The sequence below is a fragment of the Cololabis saira genome, chromosome 9 (genome assembly GCF_033807715.1).
Source record: "Cololabis saira isolate AMF1-May2022 chromosome 9, fColSai1.1, whole genome shotgun sequence".
Lineage (NCBI taxonomy): Eukaryota > Metazoa > Chordata > Actinopteri > Beloniformes > Belonidae > Cololabis > Cololabis saira.
The window spans coordinates 20,719,765-20,743,842 of NC_084595.1; the positions used below are offsets into that span (position 1 = coordinate 20,719,765).

The 24,078-nt window shown below is 48.9% G+C and overlaps 1 protein-coding gene across 6 annotated transcripts in view; it reads right to left on the bottom strand.

Annotated features, from left to right (window-relative positions):
* Positions 1–1,094: 1,094 nt before the first annotated feature.
* kank1a (KN motif and ankyrin repeat domains 1a) overlaps positions 1,095–24,078 on the bottom strand; it is a 60,203-nt gene continuing 37,219 nt past the window's right edge. For all 6 annotated transcript variants that reach the window (XM_061730731.1, XM_061730733.1, XM_061730734.1 and 3 more), the window contains 10 exons: positions 14,359–16,890; positions 12,278–12,427; positions 10,407–10,515; positions 9,420–9,641; positions 5,638–5,725; positions 5,313–5,532; positions 4,971–5,113; positions 3,753–3,953; positions 2,477–2,575; positions 1,095–1,816 (listed from right to left, as the gene is read on the bottom strand). In XM_061730731.1, coding sequence (XP_061586715.1) covers positions 1,754–1,816; positions 2,477–2,575; positions 3,753–3,953; positions 4,971–5,113; positions 5,313–5,532; positions 5,638–5,725; positions 9,420–9,641; positions 10,407–10,515; positions 12,278–12,427; positions 14,359–16,890 — 3,827 coding nt within the window. In that variant the 3' untranslated portion in view covers positions 1,095–1,753. The remainder of the gene's footprint in view (positions 1,817–2,476; positions 2,576–3,752; positions 3,954–4,970; positions 5,114–5,312; positions 5,533–5,637; positions 5,726–9,419; positions 9,642–10,406; positions 10,516–12,277; positions 12,428–14,358; positions 16,891–24,078) is intronic.

Genomic DNA, 24,078 nt, shown 5'->3' on the forward strand with positions numbered 1-24,078 from the left:
CTTCCCTCTGGTCCTGCTCGTGTCACATCCTGAAACCGTTGTTGAACAGGTCAAGCTCAGTCCCCTCATTACATCTAACTGCGTCTCCCTGGATCCCCTCGTGGCCTTGACGCGGCGTCCTGTTCCGCGCTCCGGGTTAGCAACGGTGGCAGGACAGATCCCCTCCATATTTAGTGATGTTCACGTATAAATGCAGTATTTAAGATCCTATTTCTGTTTATTTTTTTAGAGACCCACAAATTTAAATACTACAAATCTGTTCAGTTGATGTGAACCTCAAGATGAGTGGCACATGCGTGCGCTGACCGGACTTCCTGCATCCTGATAATGAGTTATAAAGCCTATTAAATATAAAAATCCCTAGTTTTTAAACACAAACCACCTGACACATGAACCATCCTTAAAAGTTAAATGCGTCCCACTGATCAGGAGTGTCAATCACCTTTATGGATCATTGCCCTTTTCTGCAGTTTTTGTGGACAAATCTGCTGTTTGGATTAACATGTTATAAATATATATGATATAAAATAAATCTCTTCAATAAGTTTCTTTGTAAATTTGTATCAGTCCTGATCATTAAAAAATAAACCGTTTATCTTCCTGAAAAAAAAGCTTGGCTCGTGAATCAATCATTTGTTAGTGGGAGGAGTTGGAGACCGATCAACCTGCAACCCCATCAGGTCCCTGAGCACGACCCGTATAAGACTGTAGAAGAAGAACTAGATCCACTGCGACGATGCTGAGGGTTTTATTTAGGACCTTTGGAGACTCTTTCTCATCGTACTGTAGTGGATCCAGACCTGCAGTTCCTCTAACGACCACTAGTCTTTACAGTGGGAACAAAAATGGTTTTGGTCTCCATGGTTACGTTTCACATCCATGACATCTGTACAAGTGATTTTTTTTGCATCTTAAATCAGGTAAAATTATGTAAAGCAACACATTTCTTTAGAACGAGGGGGTGTGGTCTGCTGATTGACAGCCAGCACAGCCAATGACTGCTGGAACTTTCCGAGGTTTGACCTTTGACAGGAGTCGAGACAGCTGGACTTCTGGAGCCACAGGAGAGCATCTCACAACAACGCACACGACACTTGTAGATTTAGACTTTAATCGAGGCTCATCGTTACAAGACAAAAGTTTCAGGCACTTCAATTCTCATGTGAAGATGAAAGTCAGCACCTTGACGAACGCTAGAGGACACGAGACAGAAACTGGACACCAGGACCAAGAGGTGAGTAACTGGACTAAACGACCACCATATATATACAATCAAATACAAAGCTGCTTTAAAAACTAGACTCTGATAAATATATAAACTTCATGGATTGCTGAGGATTAATAGTCAAAATACTGTGATTGTTTTCTTTTTTTTAAATAGATATATAAAGGATTCGTATAAATGTTCTCCGGGTCCGGTCGTGTCCGTTCTTGGATGAGCAGAGAGCACATACAGGCGTGGACCGACTCGTGACTGCTGAAGCTTACAAAAACCAGAGAAGAAGAAAAACTGGTGAGATCAGCTGATTATTGGAAACATTTCACCAGAAGATTACGGGACTTCAGGCACCAGCTGGTTACATTCATGTTCAAAAAGCACTTTGGGCTCAACGTGGAGGCAAACGTGCACATAAATACAAAAAAAAAAGACAAAAAAAAAAAAAAAAGAAAGGGACAGAGTCCCTCATCCAGCGATGGAGAGGAGGACGACCAATAGCAGCGCAGCGTTTTGGGGCTCGGGGGAGGGGGGCGTCTAATCAAACACGCTCTTCCGAGTTGGACTTGGCGACGTCTTCCTGCCGAGTCGAGGCGTTCCCTAGAAGAGCAGAGAGGACGAGTTACCAGACAGCAGCACTCACGAGGAGACGAGGACACGAGGACAAGTGTAGGAGACTAGAGGAGGACAGAGGAGGTCCGGCTCAAATGTCCTTAAATGTGTCCTGGAGGGACACGTAGAAAATCTACACTAGATCCGATTGGTAAATCAGGTTTAAGGAAGCTTCACCTGACTGTCGTCATGGTTACAGATGACGACATCCAGGATTCAGGCAGATGTTTAATCTCATTTACTTGACAGAATTATCGTGATAAACTGGATTTATGTTTCTGTTTCACGTAGTTTCTGCTCCGTTTAACGATCTTGCCGAAAAATTATGCCTTTTTTTCTGTTGATCATTAATTTAGAGGCCAACGGAGGGTAAATATGGACTAAAAGAGTGCAGGGCGAGTTAATAAAAGACTGACTCCTAGAAGTCATCTGTCAGGTTTAAACTAAAGAGGGACTGAAGATCTACCCAGCATGGAGCTGCAGGTTGGACCAGAGGCGTTAACAGAGCAGGGGGCGGACGAGGTCACGTGACCTTAGATGGGATTTATAAACACATCCTCTGCCTCCCCCCTGTCCTGAGGAACCGGACTAACTCAGACTTGTAGAGGACCAGGACCGGACTTGGACTGTGAAAATGAAGACTCTTACCGGCGACTGGGCTTTGGAGAAGTTGACGTGTGCGTAGAGCAACACGGCGATGTCCTTGTGTCCGGCCTCCAGAGCGATGGACAGAGCGTTGCTCTCATCCTGAGGAGAGGAACAGAGCAGGAGTTGAAGAAAACCATCACTTCAGTCTGGTTTTAAGCTTCTAGTCACGTTTGTTTGACTGCAGGTTCAGGAAACAGGTTCCCTGGTCCTGGTCTTCGTGGGGGCTTTAAGGCCGCGGTTCTGCACAGGTTCAAGTCATTACAGCGTCATAAGTTTTCTTCTCTCTTGTGGGGGAACCTCAAGGGTCCATCCTGGGCACCTCTGGTCCTCGAGCTGCAGCATTGTATTTGTCTAAACCTGGAGGAGGTCCGGAGCTGAACCGGCTTCTTCTGGACCTCATCACAGTGGTCTTCAAGGTCTCCTGCTCTTTTTCAAAGGATGGAGCCGCCCAACCGGCCCCTGCTGGGTCATCCAACGAGACATCCACCCAAACAAGGACACCAAGGTCCTGGAGTCTTCTCAGAATCCCCATTTGGTTGTTTTAGATTGTGTCTAATGGTTTTAGCTTATTGATTTAACTGAGTTAGGTGTTATATAAATACAACATATTTTCTTGTTCTGCATTTAATTTCAATTTTTAGTATTTTATTTTGCTGAAGTTTTGTGATGTTTCCGGTTATTTTCACTATTTATTTATTTTTAAAAATGTTCTTCTATTGAAATACGTTTTTTTGTTTTTGTATTTGCCTCATTTAGTATGCACTTAAATATCTTTAGTTGTACTTGAATCTATCTTTTATCTGTTTTTGGTTGTTATTTGTTATTAGCTTTTTTTTGTTTTTTTCATTTAGGAAAAATTCATTTTCTTTTTTTCATTGTTTTCTGCTTATTATTATCTTTAGTTTTTATTTGTTTTTGTTTTTTTGTCTTGTTTTTCTTTTTAGTTGTTGTTCTTTGTACTTGTATCTACTTTGTTTTATTCAGTTTAACTAACATTTTATATTGTACTGTAAAAGTTTTATAGAAATGTATATTTGTACTGTTGGACCCCAGGAAGAAATAAATAAATAAATCTCAGTCCTGGTGGTGCCGGTGTGGGTTCGGTCATCAGGTCCGAGTCTGAGCTGGTCCTTGAAGACGTTCCTGCTCCACCCCGGTGGCGGGCGGTGGTACTGCTGGGACCAGACTTGAGTCCGTCCCCTGGACTTTTTAGGCGGAACGGCGTCTGGCGTACGTGTGAATGTTGGTGTGAAGCGTTTCAGACGAGGTCACTCACGCCGTCGCTGAGTGTGGCGTCGCAGCCAGGTTGGGCCAGCAGCAGCTTGACGATGTCCACGTGGCCGTGTTCGCTGGCGCACATCAGCGCCGTGGAGCCCTCGTCGTCCTGGACGTTGACGTCGGCGGCGTGGGCCAGCAGCGCACGGACCATGTCCATCCTGCCGTGACTGACGGCCAGCATCAGCCCCGTCTGACCGGCCTGAGGACGCAGATCGGATCATTTATTTTATTTATTTAAAGGTTTAAATAACAGGGACAATGCACATTAATAACACATTTAAACAAATGTAAAATCTGCCGGAATTAGCCAAAAAGGCTATTTTGCATCGGCTGTCCCTGGTCTGGTGTAAAAATAGTCAACCTATAAGAAAAATTATTAAGATACAATCAATAAAACATTTCCGAATATAAAGGCTATATCAGAATAAAGATTAAAAAGGTAAGAAACTAAGCTAAAATACATACACACACACACAGGTTAACATAAGCTCAACAACAGACAATTGCTACAAACGAAAACAGAAACAACATGAAGCAGCAACAGTAACATCAGCATTAATAACACAAGACACAATAACACAACAGGCCAAAAACAAAGAAGACAAAAGCACTAAACACAGAATAAAAAGCCATGCACAAAAAGCAACATTATAACGAGACAAACTAATAGGCAACATGACAGGTGACATCAGACAAACACCGACAGGCAGGGCAGCAAGCCAGGAAAATTACGCACTAAAATTCAATGTTGACAGCCTTGACCACTAATGAACCACTTTTTTAAATAAAATTTAAAAGAATAATAATTTGATTGGTTTCTAATCTCAGTTGGTATAAAGTTCCACTCACAAGCAGCCTTGATAGAACATGCAGACTGGCTAAAAGCACCTTTCCTAAACTGGACCACACAATCTCCTCTAGCTGCTCCGTGTGGATGTTGATGCCACCTTTATAAACCTTTATAAACTGGTTCAGTACAGGAGGAGCAAGTCCATGAATGATTTTATACAATAGACATAAGTGTGAGTATCTGATGAGATTTTCCAGATGTAACAACTTATATTTCAATAAAATATGGCAGTGATGATAGTCATTGGATTTCTTGTCCAGTACCTTAATGGTTTTTTTATATAAAGAAAGTAGTGGTTTAAGTGCATCCATCAGACACGTTACTATCTGGGATCTAAAGGCGTCGCCGTGGCGACCACCAACCCACCTGACTGGCCCGGGCGTTCACGTCTCCTTTGCTGAACAGCTCCTCCACCACGCACATGTCCCTGGGCGTCTCCACGGCAGCCAGCGCGGCGAGCATGATGGGAGTGTAGCCCGCCTTGTTCTGCTGGTTCACGTTGCACACGTCTGACACACACACACACACACACACACACACACACGCACGCACAGGTCAGACCGGCAGGACGCAGGCCGCAGCGCCACATTTTCACCTTCATTTTGTTAATGTGGGTTGCAGGAGGTTCTGTTCATCTACCAGCTTCAGCTGCAGTTCCCGTGACGACTACAGGACCTACAGGACCGTAAACGGCCCGTTTCCACTCACCTGCGTCCAGCAGCTTCTTCACCACCTGGAAGTTGGAGTGCGACACGCTGTAGTGCAGCGCCGTGTTGCCGTTGCCGTCCGCCATGTTGACGATGTGGCGCAGCACGGCCGGACAGACGGCCCGGAAGGCCAGCAGGTAATCCTCCACCATCGGCGCCAGCGCCGCCTTCTGGCTGGACACACGGAACCACTCGTGCTGCACCGTGTTGAGACAGGCCCTCTGGGGAGACGACACCAGAACCTGATCAGAACCACGTTAACAGCGGAACGGGGCGGTGACCGGGTCAGAAGCTGATCAGCTGATCAATAAACTGCTGCTCCTCACCAGATCTTTGCTGCTCACCGCCTTCGAGTCGCCGAGGTTGGTTCTGAGAACGTTGCATGCAGCCAGCATCTTCTCGCTGAGCTCGTACCTTCAGAGTAAAGACGAGGACAGGTTCAAATAAAAATAAATAAATATCAAACTTCAGACATTTTTCAGTTATGACATTATTGATCAAGTGTCACAGCTTTTGAGGGATCGTCCATCACGGATGCATTCAAACTTCCTCAAACTCAACTGTGACAAATCAGACATAATCATCATCGGCCCCAAATCCCTCAACAACAACCGCCCACACCTTCAGTCTCACCATCCACAACTCCACTCTGTCTCCCTCCAGTCACATCCGCAACCTCGGAGTCATCTTTGACAACAACCTCTCCTTCCAACACCACGTCAACCATATCAGCAAAACTGCCTTCCACCACCTGAAAAACATTGCACCCCTCCGCCCATCACTCTCCCGCCACTGAAACTCTCATCCGCCCTTCATCACATCCAGACTCGACTACTGCAACAGCATTCTCTACGGCTCGTCCTCAAAGGTCCTCAATAAACTTCAACATATACAAAACTCTGTCACTCGCCTGCTCACTCACACCCACTCCCGTGACCACATCACCCCAGTCCTCCAGAGACTCCACTGGCTCCCTGTCCCCTCAACGCATCCATTTCAAAGTCCTCCTCACCCACAAAGCCTTCTACAACCAGGCCTGCTACCTCACCCACCTGCTCCACCGCCACACTCCCCCAGTCTCTGATCCTCCGATGCCAACCTCACCTCCACCACTCAGAACCAAGCACCGGACCTGGGGCCTCATGTTCGAAACGTGCGTGGATTTCAACGTGAATCCGTGCGGGGAATTCTTGCGTACGCAAAAAAAAAATTCAGATCTTCAAAACTGTGCGTACGCCCAAATCCACGCAGGTTACTTTGAACATGAGTTTGAGTTTATTTTATTTATAACAGGGACAATACATATTAATGAACATATACATGTAAATATGCAAGATTATAGCCAACGGCTAATTTTCATCTTTAGTCCCTTAGGCAGGTTAGTGTCAACAACATAAAATACTAAAATCAATAAAACAACAGTAACGACAAGTAGAACAGTTAGCAGGAGGAGCAATTACAAGTGTCCTTAAAAACACAATAGGACAGAAAAGGAAAAGAAAAGCAACATCAATGAAAAGTATACATGTTTTAGGCACGGTTGTGGCAACAGTGTTGTTCTTCCAATAGCCAAGCTTTAAGATGTTTGGTAAAAGAGGACAGATTCGGGAGTTCACGTATTGTGTTTGGTATTGAATTCCAGGTGTGGGAAGCACGAACAGAAAAAGTGGCTTGGCTAAGCCGTAGATTTGAGCGCACATGCAGGAGCATGAAACTCCTCCCTGTCTCCTACCTCAAATACATATATTTGAATATGATAATGAAGATAATTATCATTTAAAAAACGGTTATCTTAACAAGGAACTTGCAAAAAAAAGTAAAAAAAAAAAAACATGGGCTGTGAGCTGGAGACAGTCCTGTCAAAAATTGAGGCCTGGAAAAAATAATTTATTTGGGGCATTTCTTCTGGTTTAAGCTGCACTGCATTATGGGTATTGTTGTTCTTTGCTTTGTGTTGTGTTCCGTGAAGAGTTGTGGTATTATTATGATCGTAAGGATTTGTGAATGTTTATGGGCAGCGTTAGTGCATCATTACACTCTCCTTTTCTTGTTTTTATTTTAAGAACCGACACCAGAACTTAAGTTGGGGGTTAAAAAACGGTCCCTCGTTCCGCTTTATTGTCACGCGTATTATATACTGACGGATTAAGACCAATGTACACGTGTATTGAGTCTTACACATTGTGGATGTCCACGATCACCTTTGTCATAAGTATAACAACAGGGTCGGCGCCAGAGCAAATATTCAGAGGGGGCACGAGGCTTATTAGGGCGGGCACCAAATCAGTCGTGTAGGACAGCAGCATTTTAAGGAAAAAAGTGCATTCTCACTACTTTCCTATTAATAATCTGTCTAAAACATGTGGAGAAATCAAATCACTTAGGTGGAAATAATGCAAAGAAGCGCACATTTTACTTTGACTGAAAACGTTTTAAGCCTTTTTCACATAGAGTGCGCACAGCGGCAGCCGCCGCCGGCTTTGCCATTCATTGTGTATGTGCTGCGGCTCCGCGCAAGGGCGCAGGGTCTGCAGCCGAGGTCGGCGCACGCATCCAGGCGCACGCCGGGATGGGCGTCTCTGTGAGTCTGTGTGAGGAGCTGTGGGAGGCGAGACTGCAGGCCTATCGGGACATAAATAAAAAGGGACAAAAGTGGAGAGAAATCTCCTAGGATATGGACATACCTGGTGTGTTTAAAAGTGGTAGACATGTGATATTCTTTTGCTCTTTTAACAATAAAATGTTCATTTAAAATAAAATATAGCATTTCTATGCCTCATATCAGGATCAATTGAATCGTTTATCAATATTATGAAACTTTTTTTCGGTTGCCAAGCAACCTGCAACAAATATGTACAAAGGTCTCCAACCCTGGTCCTGGAGAGCACCTATCCAGCATGTTTTAGGTGTCTCCCTGCATGAGCACACCTGATTCTAATCAATGGTCGTCATTAACTCGTCATCAAGGCCTGGACAGTTCTGTTGCTGACACAGCTCCTTGTATCATGGTGTGCTGAAGCAGGGAAAGATCTAAAACATGCTCGATAGGTGCTCTCCAGGACCTGAGTTGGAGACCCATGCGCCCAGGCGCGCCCTACTCTGCGCCACCCCGGCGCTGTTGCCGTGTTGTGAAAAAGGCTTTACTCGTAACACACAACGAGGTCACATACATGTTTTTAATATATCAAGTTGATCTGTTCATGCCCCGACAGAGCGGGGGAACGGCAGGCAGCAGAGCCGGCTGTCAGAGCTGACAGCCGGCTCTGCTGCGCCGGGCGGGGTGCCGGGTGAGGCGCAAAGTGGGGCGCAGGTTTTTGCGCAGAGTGAAGCGACCGGTGTACAGAGCTAGATGGCGAGTCTAGAAGTCAGGCTCTGTTGAAGGGGCTGACTGGACAGACTGCCACCAGGATGGCTGAGTCTGTGTTGGATGGAGAGGAGAATAGTGTAATGGAGGAGCGCTTTCGGGAAATTTGTTTACCGCCAAAGAAGAAAAGTGAGGGGGCACAGTGACTGAAGTAAGCGGGCACTGCCCCCTGGTGCCCCCCCCATGGCGCCGACACTGTATAACAATATGAACAATATAAACTTATATTTAAAACATGAAGCATCACGATCTGATTCCTCCGCTGCAGAAATAAAAACAACTTGTGCCGACGGGATTATCGAGGTGCAAACGTGAGAAATAAAGAGCAAAGTCGCTGTAACTCGGAGTGTTGCATCCGCAGGAGGAGAGACCGGTCTAGATCCCGGTCCATCAAAAAACTAAAATGATAGCTTGACCCAAAGACTAGACTAAAACTAAAACTGATAAGGGCTGACAAAAACAACACTAACTCCCCCTTTCTGACGGAACGTCTCCGTTTCTGGAAAGTTTATTTTTTTTTATCTCTTGTTCGCCGTTCAGGGCAAAGCGAGTTTTATCCGTCCGTAATCAGCTGACCTGAACTGAAACGTAACTGATGCGTCTCTGCTGGAGACCATGAACACCTGAAAGGAACCGAGCCGGTACCAGCAAACTTTAGCAGATGCAGACGTGTTCAGCAACTCGACATGCGCCAGCGTCCCGGTCCGAATACTGAACTCCAGGAGAACCACTGCAGAAACCCACCTCTCTCTGTTCTGCTTCTCCGGACTTCCCTCCTCATCCTTCGTGTCCACGTCCTCCGCTCCCTCGCTTTTCAACTCCTCCGTGTTGCCCTCTCCTTCCACTTTGTTGCACTCCTGCTCCTTCTCCTCCTCTTCCTCCCGCTCCTCCTCCTCCTCCTCCTCCTCCGACCCAGAGGAGCTGCTGTCCTCCGAGCTGGACTCGTCGCTCGACGTGGTTTCGTATCTGAGCCACAAGGGGGCGACAACGACATGAACATGGGAACCGCCTGCAGCAGCTTTCAGGACATCTCAACAACATGCATACGGTATGCGGTACTTGACAGGTATGCAGCATAGCTGTCAAGTTTTGGATTTTAAAATATGAGGTCCATTATAAGTCAGATTTACGAGAAATGTAAATGAACTACCTGTCAACCATTACAGACTACAATTATGTGCTCAGAATCTGATAGTTATACCTTTGTTGACACTGAAATGCTGTGAACATTCCTATGTGTGTAATTCCTATAATACAGCCTAGATAAAAACACGAAAAGTGTATTTATTTTAAATATTTTCAGTTTATATACACATTGAGTGTCTTCAAGTAAATCATTTACATTTTCTTTTACGGTAATTTGTCATTTTCACTCATGAGGCTCTCTGGTATTCACTGACTGATGACACAGATGCATGTTTCTGCGTCTCCGGCTGAAATAACTTTCACATAGCGTAACTGAGCCCCTTCCTGCTCCTCTTTAGGAAAGTAAATTCGGCTTCCCATTTTTAGAGATATTTACACCAAGTCTTTGCTTTTTTGGGTCAGAATACTAATACAGGAGGACGGTGGGAAAGAGAGGTCAAATTGGGTAGTTTCCCGGACAAAACGGGAGACTTGACAGATATGAAAACATGCTCTCATCCAGAATGTCCAGGTTCATTCAAATGTCTCCTGGGACACAACTAAGACTAAGTAGTGATGTATGCATTTGTACAGAACCACTCTCACCCGCCGTTCACGCCGACGAACTGCAGGTTCTTCTTGGTGCCGTTGGAGTCCGGTCGACCATCTTTCTTCTTCATGATGGACTTCAGGGTGTTCTGACCACACGATGGTCCTGCAGACCCGAGAAGAGAAGGTTAGCATGCGCTCGACCGGGAACATTCACCAACAACAAAGTGCTGAATTCACAAAAACAGTTCAAATTTCCACCAAAAAAGGAGCAAAAACTCTCCTCAAACGCGGCCGTCACGCCCACAGCGGTGGGAACGCCCAGCGCCGCTCCCCCTGGCCAAGGTTTGGTCAGAACGGAAACCTCAACGCCACCAGAACTCCCAGCGGGCCGGCAGCCTCGGGTACCAGGCCCGTTTACACCGACCCTGATGGGATGGTTGCTCAGAGACCGGGTCAGGGGGAGGTGTCGGTCCGTGACCGGACCGTTAATGGGACTGCGGTATTTGACCGATCCGAGGCCTCGGCACACATGGAGCCCCCCGAGCCTCCATAGCTGTCGGCAAAGCTCCAGGAGTCAAACCCAGAAGCATCTCAGGGATTTTAACTGCAGCTCTGAAAACCACAAATACCAGCAGAACCGCCGGCACATCTGCCAGGACTTGCTCCTGCTGCCGGGGACGACGCAGGAACAGAGTGTTCGGGTGTAGACGTGCAAGCAGCTGCACGCCTCCTGAGGGGGGGGGTGTGTGTGTGTGTGTGTGTGTGTGTGTGTGTGTTGCAAGCAGCAATAGTTTGCTGTGTTTTGACAAGCGAGTGTGTGAGGAGCAGGTAAACATGACGCAGAGCGCAGGACCTGAACACGGGTCGGCCACAAGTCTCAGAAAAATGCTTTCAAGCCTCTTGATGATCCAAAGTTTCAACTTGTATGAAGACCTGCAATGCAAGGACCGGCCCCTGGTCCCGTCTGGGTCCCAGCTCCCAGTCTGCAGGTCCAGGTGATCACTAATGGCACTTTTCCACTAGTACCTACTCGGCTCGGCTCCACTCGGTTTGGTTCTTTCCCACTAAGGGTCTAACGTGCCGAGTAGATACTTTTTCTGTAACTATTCTGCAGAGGTTATAAGCGGCTGAGTCGGCTGTATCTGACGTCATCACACTACAGGCCACCGATTGGTCTGGGGGTTGGAGTCAGACGTCTGAGTCAGGATGTGACATCAGCGAAAGAGCGACTCTGACGGCGGCTTCTTGTTCATTTTATTCGTCAGGCAACAGCAGCAGAAGTCTGTTCAGAAGTGTATGTTCATAAACCTGGTGGCTGAGGAGAGAATTAAAAAGGGATCTATACGGGTGATAAGGAACGACAAGATCTACCAGCAGCTCTGTCACTTCATAGCTGCTCGCGGCTATCAACGGATTTTTCAGCAGCGCAGAGACAAACTAAAAATATTAAAAAGCGTCGCCGCTTGAAGCATCTCTCACTCTTATTTTTTAACTTGATATCAAACACAAGCCACAGACCCATCAGCACATATATCATCTCCTCCAGGTTCTACATCTTTAGTGTTGTTGTCTTCTTCGTTTAGATCACACGATCAAATACGTCACAGCAGCTTCACTCCAACCTCCTACTTCTGCTCCAGGTGCTGAATTGTTATGAAAAAGAAACCAGGCCAAGCTGAGATAAGTAGAGCCGAGTAGGTGCTAGTGGAAAAGTGCCATTAGATACAAGCCCAGCGTGGTTCCACTTATGTCAGAGCTGCCAACATCATTGACAGCGATGGTTCCTGCTCCTGCAGCTCTGTCTGATGTGGACTAAGACATCTAAACTTTTATCAATCTTTACTTTATACAAACACACGACAGAACGAGGAGCTCTGGTACTGTGTGAAATCAGACAGTGTTGGGTCTACGTGGCGGTCCGGTACCGTGTAGCGCTGTGGACATCTGTAGGTCCATGCGGCTCTTCTGCTCCGACGCGCTGACCTGCCGCTGCTGCACAGGTGCGTTTGATGAAGTCCTCTCCGTCGGAGGACGCTCTGCCCGAGCAGTCGGCGCCCGGAGCTGCTGGACGCTCTCTTAAAGAAAAACAGAGAGAACAGTCAGAACTTCCACCAGGTCACTAAATACCCAGTTTAAATTTCTATGCCAATAAAACTGTTTTTACACTTGTGGAGTGAGAACGAAACGTAGATATTGTTAGAGCTTTGAAATAGAACCTGGAACCTCTTCAGAAAAGGTGACATCAGAGACAGGTTGTCCAGTTCATCTAATACAGTTAATGGTTTTAAGTCAAAACCGCTTCATTTTGGTCCCTGATCCAAGTTCAGGCCCCTGACAACCACCTAGAGCTGATGCAGCTCCAGAACGGTCCTTCAACATCCATACTGGGCCGACATACCACACACCGCCTGCTAGTTGTCGACCGTGGCAGATTATCAAATTCGATATTCATAATTTTATTAATAATCGTATCGGCCCCCCCCCCCAAAAAAAATCGAAAATAAATAATTTCGTTTTTTTTTTTTTTTTTTTTTAAATAAAAGAAAATCGGCTGCATAAAGTGCATATCTTATATTTACATTTTTGAAAATATTTTTAAAATCTGCTGTATAGTTAAATATAGTTAAATAAAAATAGTTAAATAAATACTGCATTTTCTTTTTGTATTAAGAATGTTCAACATGCTCAAACTTAAGTAAACTTAAGTAAATATTTGCACTTAAAAAAACAACCTGTGTAGCCATTTTCACAACCTGTACTGTTTGGTTGTTTGTCATGTGTACTAGTTAGCTTACTGTTACTACCTCCAAGTAGGCACTTGCTGTGGTTTGGGTCTGGGAATTGGGAGTATTGTGCCTGACTGTTCTACAATTGAGGCTGTTATTCCTCTTAATTTGTTATTTTTTATAGGCAGCTTTTTTATTTTATGTAAAGAGAAAATTCACTTAATGTTATTTTTAATAACTGAAATGCTGCTTGTTTTGTTTGATGTTCCATAATTTGCACTTTTGATGTGTGAGCCGTGCGAAGTGAATATTGCTGTCCTTCCTAGTTAAAGCAATAAATTGCTCACCATTCATTTAAATGAATTCTTGTATTGAAATTTGTTTTCTCCCAAAAAGGTAAAAAAGGGTAATAATCGTATCGGCTGATATCGACTATCAGTCTTTTTGATTTCCCCCTAATCGGTGATCGAAATAATTGAAAAAAAGGCTGATCGGTCGGACACTACCGCCTGCATGGACGCTTGTTTATGGAATATGACACTGCCGTGTTTCATTATCTCCGAACCCGCGTCGTCAGCGTGCGACGGAGAGCCAGGTTGTTTTGGTTCGTGCCCCAGCTGCTGTGTGTCTAACAGGGATCACGCCTGGGTCGTCACTCGACGCTCCGCAAAAGGCCAAAGACGGAGCAGAAACATGTTATGTAACCCACACAGAGCCATGAATCAGCACGGCCGGGGGTGTCGGCGAGGCCGGCCAGCCAACAAAAACAACAAGCGGCCGGTCGGAGCCTCCCATTGGCCCCCGGCTGAGATGAGCTCACCGTTGGCCGCCGTCCAAAGCCCCCGCTGCATTTCCAGGGTCAGAGATAACTTTAGCCTGTCTGATCCCATCAGGATCCTCTTTACACCCTGATGCTAGTCTGCTGCCCCGCAACCATGTCTTACTTAGTCTGCGTTAGTAGCAGCTGCACCGACACCGGCAGAGCTCTGAACCCAGAACCCGTTTAGTTGGGTCTAAATTCACGCTTTCAAACCAAAGACGGGCAAGAAACGATAGTAAAGTAGAAACGGTGGAATATTTTGAGAATCCGTTTTGGATTTCTGTTCAGTTTAGCTTAAAAAAAAACTAAGAGCAGAACACCGTAACTACATATCCCACGGTGCATCTGTGGCAATGTGGCAGGTAACTGACACCAAGGTATTTCTACAACAGTTTTCTGGGTGAGAGATGAAGTTGGGAGTCAAATCAGTGACCCCCGAGTCGTCAATCAGCCTTCTCACCTCCGGGGTCGGCCGGCAGCTTCAGGACGTCCTCGGCGCCTCCGTGCTTCATGACCGAGTTGAGGGACGACAGCGTGCTGACCAGCTGACTGTTGATGGAGCCGAACTGGGACTGCGGCTGTCCGAACGCCTCCGCCAGCTCGCTGTAGTTGTCCGCCAGCAGCATCTGCTGCTCCTGCAGCAGCTTCTGGACCCGCTCGATGTAGTGGTCCAACTCGGCGCTGCCTGCTGCGGGCGCCGCCTCCACCACCTCCGCCGCCTCCGCCGGCTGGGCGGGGCCACACGCGATGTTCCTGGTTTTTAGTCCGATCAGGAAGTTGTCGTGGATGCTCACCGGCCCCACGCCGCACTCTTTGGTCTGGGCGGAGTTTGACGCGGCGAGCAACGGCACCGCCTCCGTCACGGTTCCCACAGCGACCGAGCGCATCTTGGCTGCTGTGACGTCTTTAACGAGGCCGTCCCCGGCGGCGACCGTCCGGGTCTGCGTGGCCGGCGTGTTGGTGTGTCTGTCGCAGGTGCTCAGCTCCATGTGGGTGAAGGCGTCCGCCACGTCCGCCGGCCTCGTGTTCGTGGACTTGCTCGCCGAGTCTACCTCCGTGTTGGTCTCGCGGGCGACTGAGTCCGGAGCTGCCGTGACGGCGGCGTCCACCATGACGACGCCGGCGTTGGTCCCCCGCGACACCAGCGTCTTGACGGGCGCGACGACGACGTCCACCGAACAGTCTCCGCAGCCGACCGACCGCGACTCCGTGCTGGGCTCGGCGCGGCGGAGGATCGGGCCGTCGCCGGACGCCTCCGTGTTGACTCCCGCCTCCGTGTTGACTCCCGCTTCGCACACGTCCACCGCGGAGCCGACCTGCCGGTGGCACGTCTCCACCCGCCTCCCCACGCACTTGTCACGCACCTCAGGGCGCTTCCGCACCAGCCAGCGGTCCATGGGCATGTCCGGCCCGGTGGCGACGCTCTGGACACCGGGCCGGCAGGACACGCCCACCTCACGGGTCTCTGCGGCGCCGCCGCTCGGATCCGGAGAGCCGCCGGCGCCCTGGCTGCGCGTCTGGACTTTAGCCTCCACGCTGGCGCTGTACGTCTCGGGCCGGACCATCAGGCCTTTGTCCGCCGTCTTCCTGCCGGAGCCGGCGGCGGCCTGCAGCTCCAGCTTCAGCTTCCCCATCTCCACCAGGTGCTTGGTCTCCCGGAGCTGCACCTCCAGCCGGTAGATCTGCTCCTTCAGCGCATCGATGGTCTGCTGCTGGAGCTCCACCTCCCGTTCGGCTTCGCTAGTCACGCCCAGCATGGCCTCCGTCACCGTCACCGCAGCGCTCCGCACCTCCGGCCTCTCCGTCGACACCGCCGCGTCCCGGCAACGCCGCTCTGCTCGCTGCCTCTGAGAACTTGTGTCCATGTTTTCCTCGGTGACCACGCCGACAGACCTGTGTCGCGCCGCCGCCTGAGGCCGCGCTTCGCTGCGGCGGCCGTCGGCCGTCTCCTCCAAAGCCTGGACCTCCGCCGTCAGGCGCCGGAACTCCTCTAGCCGCTGGGCGCTCTGCGGCGCCTCCGGCTCCAGGATGTGCAGCTCCGGCTGCTTGGGGGCGGCCGGCGGGTTCTCCATCTGGTCGGCGCTGCCCACGCTGAAAGAGCGCTTGCGGAAGCCGGCGGGTGCTTGACCCTTCGACTGAGCGGCCAGTTGTCGTTTCTCCTCCTGCAGGACGGCGATCTTGACCTGCAGGACGGGGATGGTCTTCACCTGCCCCTCCAGCTCCTTCAGCCGCCGCAGCGCCACCACCATCTGCTCCCGGATGTTCTGCAGGTGCATTGGGCTGACGTTGGTCACCGGCGTGCTCACGCCGGAGCTCATGGGGCTGTGGCGGATGGAGCCACCCATGGACGGAGGGAAGAAGGCGCCGTACTCGCCGTTGGTGGGGGGCTGGTGGGCGCCGGGGGAGATCTGGCTCGGGCCGAGCGAGCCCGAGTAAGACGACAGCGAGCTGCTGGAGCCCATGCCGCCGAAGCTGGCGAGGCGCCGCCGCGGTGGGGCGGGCTCGCCGTGCGGCTGCAGGAGCAGGCGCTCCTGTTCCAGCCGCAGGCGCGTCTCCATCAGCGTCTTCTCCACGAGGGGGTTGTGGCGGGGAGGGAAGCGCGGCGAGGGAGGCGGGAGAAGCTGCCTCTGCTCATGCAGGGGGGGGTCACACGTCGGCCTGGGGGGCGCGGGGGTCAGCGGGGCGGCGCCCTGCGACCTGGAGCCGAAGAAGACCGGGGACTGCTTGCCGTCGCTGTTGGAGGAGGTCAGGGAGTCCGTGGAGGTCCATTCAGCCTGGACGCCGCCTCCGCCAGCGCCGCCGCCAGCGGCCGGCGAGGGTTTGGCCGCTTTGGGCTTCCTCTGGATGCTTAGCTTCTTGATGGTGTTGCCGCGCTCAATGTCGTCAACATATTTGAGGAAGTCCAGGTCTATCTGGAAGCCGTAGGGGGTTTCCACGTAGTAGGGGGCGACGGACTCATCGTCTCCCGCGCCGGGGCATCGCTGCGCCCGCTCTGGAAGAGGAGACAAGAAAAGAGATCAGCAATGGTAGAAAACCAGCTACCAGGACAGTGAATGAGGAGATTTGAGAGGTTTCTGAAGAGCTGCGGTCAAGAAGAATCTGAATCAGCTTTACTGGCCAAGTTTGAACATGCCAGACAGGGAATTTGACTCTGTTATTTCGCTCACTGAACCCAGATTAAAATAGCAAACAGTAAATAAACAAATGTACGACGGAGTATTAGGGCCAAACTAAGAAAAAAAAATGGAAATTACGAGAATAAAGTCGTAACATTACGAGAATAAAGTCGTAACATTACGAGAATAAAGTCGTAACATTACGAGAATAAAGTCGTAACATTATGAGAATAAAGTCGTAAAATTACGAGAATAAAGTCGTAACATTATGAGAATAAAGTCGTAAAATTACGAGAAGAATAAAGACATAATATTACCAGAATAAAGTCGTAATATTTTGAGAATAAAGTCGTAATATTACGAGAATAAACTCGTAATATTAAATATATTATAAATATATAAATATAACTTCACAAGATGCTCAATATTCCTCATTTTAACACAGGGAGAATACTGCTCTTCCTGTTAGAGTTCTCATAAATTACGACTTTATTCTCATAAATTACGACTTTATTCTCGTAATGTTACGACTTTATTCTCGTAATATTACATTATTCTCGTAATATTGCGACTTTATTCTATTACGACTTTATTCTCGCAACATTATGACTTTATTCTCGTAATTTCCTATATATTTTTTTGTCTTAGTTTGGCCCTAATACTCCGTCGTACAAATGGCTCTTATTAACCTATATACAATTTAAAAGAAGTGAAAGGTGCAGCAGTATGAGGCAGACATGGTTATTGAGGTGCATTGTTACAGCATATGATTGTGGTTTTTAATATTATTATTATAAATGGACCCGAGCCACCCGGCTTTCCCAGGAACCAACGATAAGACTGATTTTATTTGGTATAAATGTGAAGAAACAGGTTCAGAACCGTTCTGGGTTGGTCGGGTTGCTCTAGCGCCTCCACGTGGAGCAGGCGCTGAGCTGCGGCTGTCTGTACGACGACACGTCTCAGGACTGACGACGGATATCGGTGACTGATACCGAACCCGATAAACACCCGGTTCAACCTCGTCACCTCGGGCGCGTCCTGGACGGCAGCACCCGACTTCGCTCGTGCAGCTAATGAAACAACAGCGACTACGATTCTAGTTGTGACAGTAAAAAACACCAAACTTAGCCGCTCACAAGCTCTCTGAGCTGGACGCTGGAAAGTGGAGGTTGTTTCCCTTTGTTACTTAGCGACTGACGAGTTGGGGTCAGAGGTCATCTTTGCACAGTCTGCAGAGTCCGAGCTTCCGACAGATAAGCCGCCAGCCGTTAGTTTCTCTGTGTTCAATCAATCAATCAGCTGGTTTCTCCATTTTTGTGCCTCGTGACGGCATTGGATCATGGTTATAAGATTCACAGCGACTTGATTGATCCCCGTCATGTGCCCCTGGTACCCGGGCTCCCAGGTGGCCCTTTTTTAAGACGTTGACACTGTTACCAGAGGTCTTTTTGGGACGTCTGAGACACGAACATCTTTGCAGGTCAGCTCGCGGCAGTTGATTTTAGGGGACGGAGTCAAACACTCTTCACTTTTAAACAAAAACACACACCCAAATCGATGACCTCAAGCCCCAAGAGTGATTTCTTTCTCCTCATATTACGAGCAGTTGAAGATTAAAAGTTGAGGAGGCCCAGAAGCGGGTGGTCAGGTAACCATGGAGCGATGATCACTATAATAATCCCACAGAGCGAGTACCGACGTCTCTGACATCTCTGCTGGAAGCGTGAGTGATAATCACTTTGGCAGGAGACGCTTAAAGTCCGTCCAAAACTATGTGAGATCCAAGTGTGTGAAGCCAAAAACCACCTCCCAGAACGGTCCAGAACTTCTAATCGGGAGTCAAATGTCGGCCGTGACGCTGAGCCGTCGGCTGTGATGAAGCTGGAGCTGTTTACAAGCGCTCCGGTCCAAACTCCATCCTAGTGTCAACATGTCTGGCCACGATCGGCCCGAGCGCCACACGGCTCAATCAAAGTCCAGACTCCACGTCGGCGGCTGATTGGCTGCTGTCAGCTACTGCGGCCGTCGGCTAAAAACAGCGTTGTGTTCTTGGTATGCCAGGAACTCTGACCAACTAAAGCAAACACAGGCTTGAAATAAACAGCCCTGTTCTTCCTTCCAGTCCGCCAGCTCTGGCGACGTCTCCGTCAGTCTTCCCCGCTCCGCTACAACTGAGGGGGGGGGTGCAGGGTCTAATCCTGCTGCTAAAGCCCCCGAGCCGTGAAAGCGCCACTCACCTCAGACCAACTACCCTCTCCTCATTCCTACTTCCTCCTCTTCCGTCGTCGTCCTTGGCTGCCAACGCGAGCGGACGGAGCTCTCCCTCCCCAGATCTCGCTGCTCCTCCTCAACCGTCTCTCCACCGGAGGAGAAAGAGTTTCACTCCTGCTGTAAAGTCGCAGCGCTTCTGCTCCGCTGCTCTATTGGACAGCTGCTTCCTCCAATCCCACGAGCCTCTGAGCCGGGAGCTTCCCTTTCCCAAATAAGAGCCCTGTTATTCTGCAGAGGGGAGGCCACCTCAACAATGGACGCCTGTCTCCGAGAAGCAGAGCCCCAGCGAGCGCAGACGTGCGACGTCTCACTCAGACACACTTTGCAACACCTTAGTTTTATAGGTCAAGTCCAGCTTTCAGCCCGTTACAACCGGTTTATATGCAAATATGAAAATCCCTGGAGAACACACACACACACACACACACACACACACACACACACACACACACACACACACACACACACACACACACACACACACACACACACACACACACACACACACACACACACACACACACAGAGACAGAATGGGCGATATTTTCCCGTTCACGATAAACCGTCAAAAAAATTCCTCACGATAAGAATTTGTCATCTCGCGGTAAAAATGATAAATTCCCGTTGATGTTTTTGTGTAAAACTGATTTTTGGAAGGAAGGAAGGAAGGAAGGAAGGAAGGAAGGAAGGAAGGAAGGAAGGAAGGAAGGAAGGAAGGAAGGGAGGAAGGAAGGAAGGGAAAAAAGAAGGAAGGAAGGAAGGAAGGAAGGAAGGAAGGGAAGAAGGAAGGAAGGGAAAAAAGAAGGAAGGAAGGAAGGAAGGAAGGAAGGAAGGAAGGGAGAAAACACGGAAAGGAGGAAGGATGGGAGAAAAGAGGAAGGGAAGAAGGAAGGAAGGGAAAAAAGAAGGAAGAAAGAAAGAAAAAGAAAGAAAGAAAGAAAAAGAAATGAGCCAGAAAGAAAGAAAGAAAAAAGGATAAATTCCCATTGATGACGTTTTTGTGTAACAAACATGGCGGATCTGAGAGCAAGATAGATTTGAATTGGTATTTTTTTGGTATTTTTTTAATCGTCATTTTTATTGTTATCGGGATAAATGCCAGAAATGATCGTGATACATTTTTTAGTCCATACCGCCCATCCCTAACACACACACACACACGCACGCACGCACGCACGCACGCACGCACGCACGCACGCACGCACGCACGCACGCACGCACGCACGCACGCACGCACGCACGCACGCACGCACGCACACGTTGTCTAATATGTAATGATTTCAGCAGATGAGGCGTAGAATCCCTCCGGTTGCCATGGATACAACCAGGTGCTGACTCCTCATCCTTGAGCCCAGTATTACCCCGTCCAGAGTCGGGTTTTAACGGTTCTAACTTGTAGCGCATGAATGTTTTTGGATTACTCGAGGACTGCTCCTCGCCGTCTCCATGTCTTATTCAGTCCCGGGACAAAGGCCCGGCTGTGACTTCTGCAGCAGCGCTCTGAAAGGATCCCCGATCCGTTTGTTGGGGTATAAATCGGTCCGTTGACCCGGGCCGGCTGCCTCGGAGGAGCAGGTCCGTGGTACAGCAGAGGTCCCGGCAAGCTGCGCCGTGACCTCATCGACGCGGGCCGAGTGACAGCTCAGACTGCAGCAACTGGCGAGAGTCGGCCGCAGTCGTCAGTGCCTGTTCGACGGAGAGCAGGGTGACGCGCCGCCGTCTCCCCCCGAAGGAGCTGCTCTTCTAATGACGTTAAACAAAAAAATGTTCAAACGTTTCCTGTTTTCCAGAGGAAAAAAAAAAAAAGCAAAAAACTTTCACATCTATCGGTTGCAGTTTTAGTGATCCATCAATGCCGCCTGTGTTAATTTAACCCCGGTTTGTCGGTCCCACCCGTCTCCACACCGTCGCTTCAGTAACACGACTTTCACAAAATAGCTCCTTGTTTAAATGTGGAAACATTAGTAGCCATGTTGAAGCAAACGTGTTTCCCAGGGTGGAACCGCCCGCCGGCGAAATGAGCCGAACAACTACAACATTGGAGTCATTGAGTCACTTCCACTTGTACAGAAATGTGCTGCACTTAAATCGCTTTGAAAACATCTAAAACATTTCTTAGCAGCAAATTGATTAAAAATGCAGCTCAGGCTACTTTCAGAGCCTTTAATCACGTGAACTCTGTCCAGGCTGATAAACTGTTGCACCTTGATCTAGAGGCTGTGCTTATTCTGCCCCGGGGGTGCAAACGTCTACATTTAGAGCTGACAAAGGCCGGGTAACACCCGCGGAGGCCTCGGCCGGTCCAAACCCATCTGCTGATTGTGTTTTTAACCCTGCCGTCAAACACAAGCCTCCAACTCAGGACCAAACCGAATCACTGATCCAGTCCCCCAACAGGACACTCTTAGGGCCAATCCCAATACACCCCCTACTTTCTACCACTAGCCCTCACTCACTACCACTAGCCCTAAAAATGAAGCCACAAACCTTAGGGCCCTTGTAATCTACCCTAGGGATTGGGACACCACTTGCTACTTCACTGCGTGGTAGTACGTAAGCGACTGCGTTACGTTTGCACATACGTCACACCATATCAGGAAGCCGAGAGCTAAAAGCTGTTTTAATTTCCGCTGTAGCGCTGTTAATATGCCGCTTTATTAAGTTTTAATATTTTTTCAGGCGTAAAAGTAACCGTTAAGATCCCCAACATGGGCTCAGTTTATCCAAATAACGCCTGTTAAGAAATTTGCTCCGTTTTCGGGATGAGAACAGCCTTCCGGCTCGGGAGCTGATTTATGGTTCCGCGTTAAATCGACGCAGAACCTACGGCGTAGGGTACGGTATAGGGTACTGCGTACGGCGCGTGTCGCCGTGTAACCTACGCCGTAGGCTCTGTGTTGGTGTAACGCGGAACCATAAATCAGCCTTTATTCTGGCGAGATCTTTGCAACAACAGGCAAGCGAGTGATTATGTACATCCACTGAGTGAATATTATGAAAGTAAAATATATATTTCTCGCTAGAAATGTAATCAAAATGCATTTTTATGCAGAAACCAACTCAAAATATTGATTTTATTCACTAAAAAATAAGAAATGTCCGCCATGTTTTTTTTTTTTTAATTCAGTCTGCGAATGATGACGTAAAGCATTCTGGGAAATTTTCTCAGGCCCTAGGTCGCAAAGTCAGCATCTGAAAACCCTCTCTCTGAAGGGCTAGATTCATACCGCCTAGCCTTCAATATGTGCACTACCCCTAGATGCAAAGAGGAATTGGGACACCACTACCCTCACGGGAAGGCACAAAATGTAGGGGTAGGGCTGAAAAGTAGGGGTAGGGGTTGTATTGGGACTGGCCGATAGGGTATCAGGATGAACGAGGGTCAACTCACTTGGACCAGCATCAAGAATGCGTCAGAAGCGGGTCACCACTTGAGACCTTTTGGGTTTGTTTAGAAGTAAATCAGCTGATTATAGTTCCAGTGTTTGGCCGATATAAACTTTCTTCACAGCTTCAAAGCCAAAAAAATAACCCAGAGCCGGCTGAAAGATGTGATGTCGTGTCTTGGGTGTCCCCAGGACGCCTCTCTGTTGGACACACACAGAACACCTTCCCAGCGATGTGTCCGGGATCTTTGAACTCGTCCATCGCTGACGGTAGGAATGCAACTGTGAACAGAAAGAGTCGACTTCTGGCTCAGATCTCTCTTCACCACTTCACCAATGAAGAGTCTGCATTTGTACAGACTCCGCCCGACCCACCAGTCAATCCCTTGTTTCCTTCTTACCCTACCTGGGAACGAGACACAGGGATACTTAAAGTCCTCCACTTGAGGCAGCACCTCGTTCCCTACCTGGAGAGGAAGTTCCTCCCTTTCCTGACTGAGAACATGGTCCTAGATTTGGAAATGTTGGATTCTACACAGCTCGGTCCACTTGAACGGTGCTAGTTCTCCTCTGCGCTGCTTCTCACTTAGCCGTGACCCACTCCAGAGAAATCTGGAAGATCACAGCTCGATGAAGCCAACAGCAGCACATCATCTGCAAAAAGCAGTGATCAGATCCTTTGGCCACCAGACTGACCTCTTTCCACGCCTCGTCTGTGCTTTGCAATATCGTACATAGAGGTTATGAACTGCATTTGGAACCAAGGGCAGCCCTGACTGACGGCCAGCGACGCAGACCAGAGCCTGAAGCAACTGACCCAGTACCCCGTACTCTGAGCACCAAACAAAGCAGCTGTCAAGTGACTTCTAGTCCACAAAAACACATGTTCCAGTTGGATCAATTCCCATTATCCCTCCAGAACCCTAGCGAGGGTATAGAGCTGGTCCAGAGTTCCACAACCAACCAGAGGAGAACCAACATTGTTCAACTTGAATCTGAGGTTTGACAATCGACCTGTTCCAAGATTAGCCTCAGAAACCACTTAGACTGCAGGGTGCACGGCCTCCTGGTGCCTGACTCCAGAGTCTAACCAAGCGGACTCTGGGCTAACCAAGCCTTCTAGAACTCCTTCACCTTGATGGGCTGTGATACCTCTCACTGTGCACCACTCCAGGCTGGGACATGGTCCATCTCGAGGAGACTGGCAGCTATATGAAGCCGGTAGTTCTCAACCTCCCACCCGGGCTCAGGCTCCTTTCATGCCTTCAGCCGCCGCCCATAACAGAACCCCCCGACCCGCGTGGCCACCTCCTGGCATCACAGGAGGGGGGAGCGGCCCCGTGTTGTTTGTTCAGGCCAAGCGAGTATGCTCCGTTTGGGTTTCTCCAAACATGGTTCTGAACA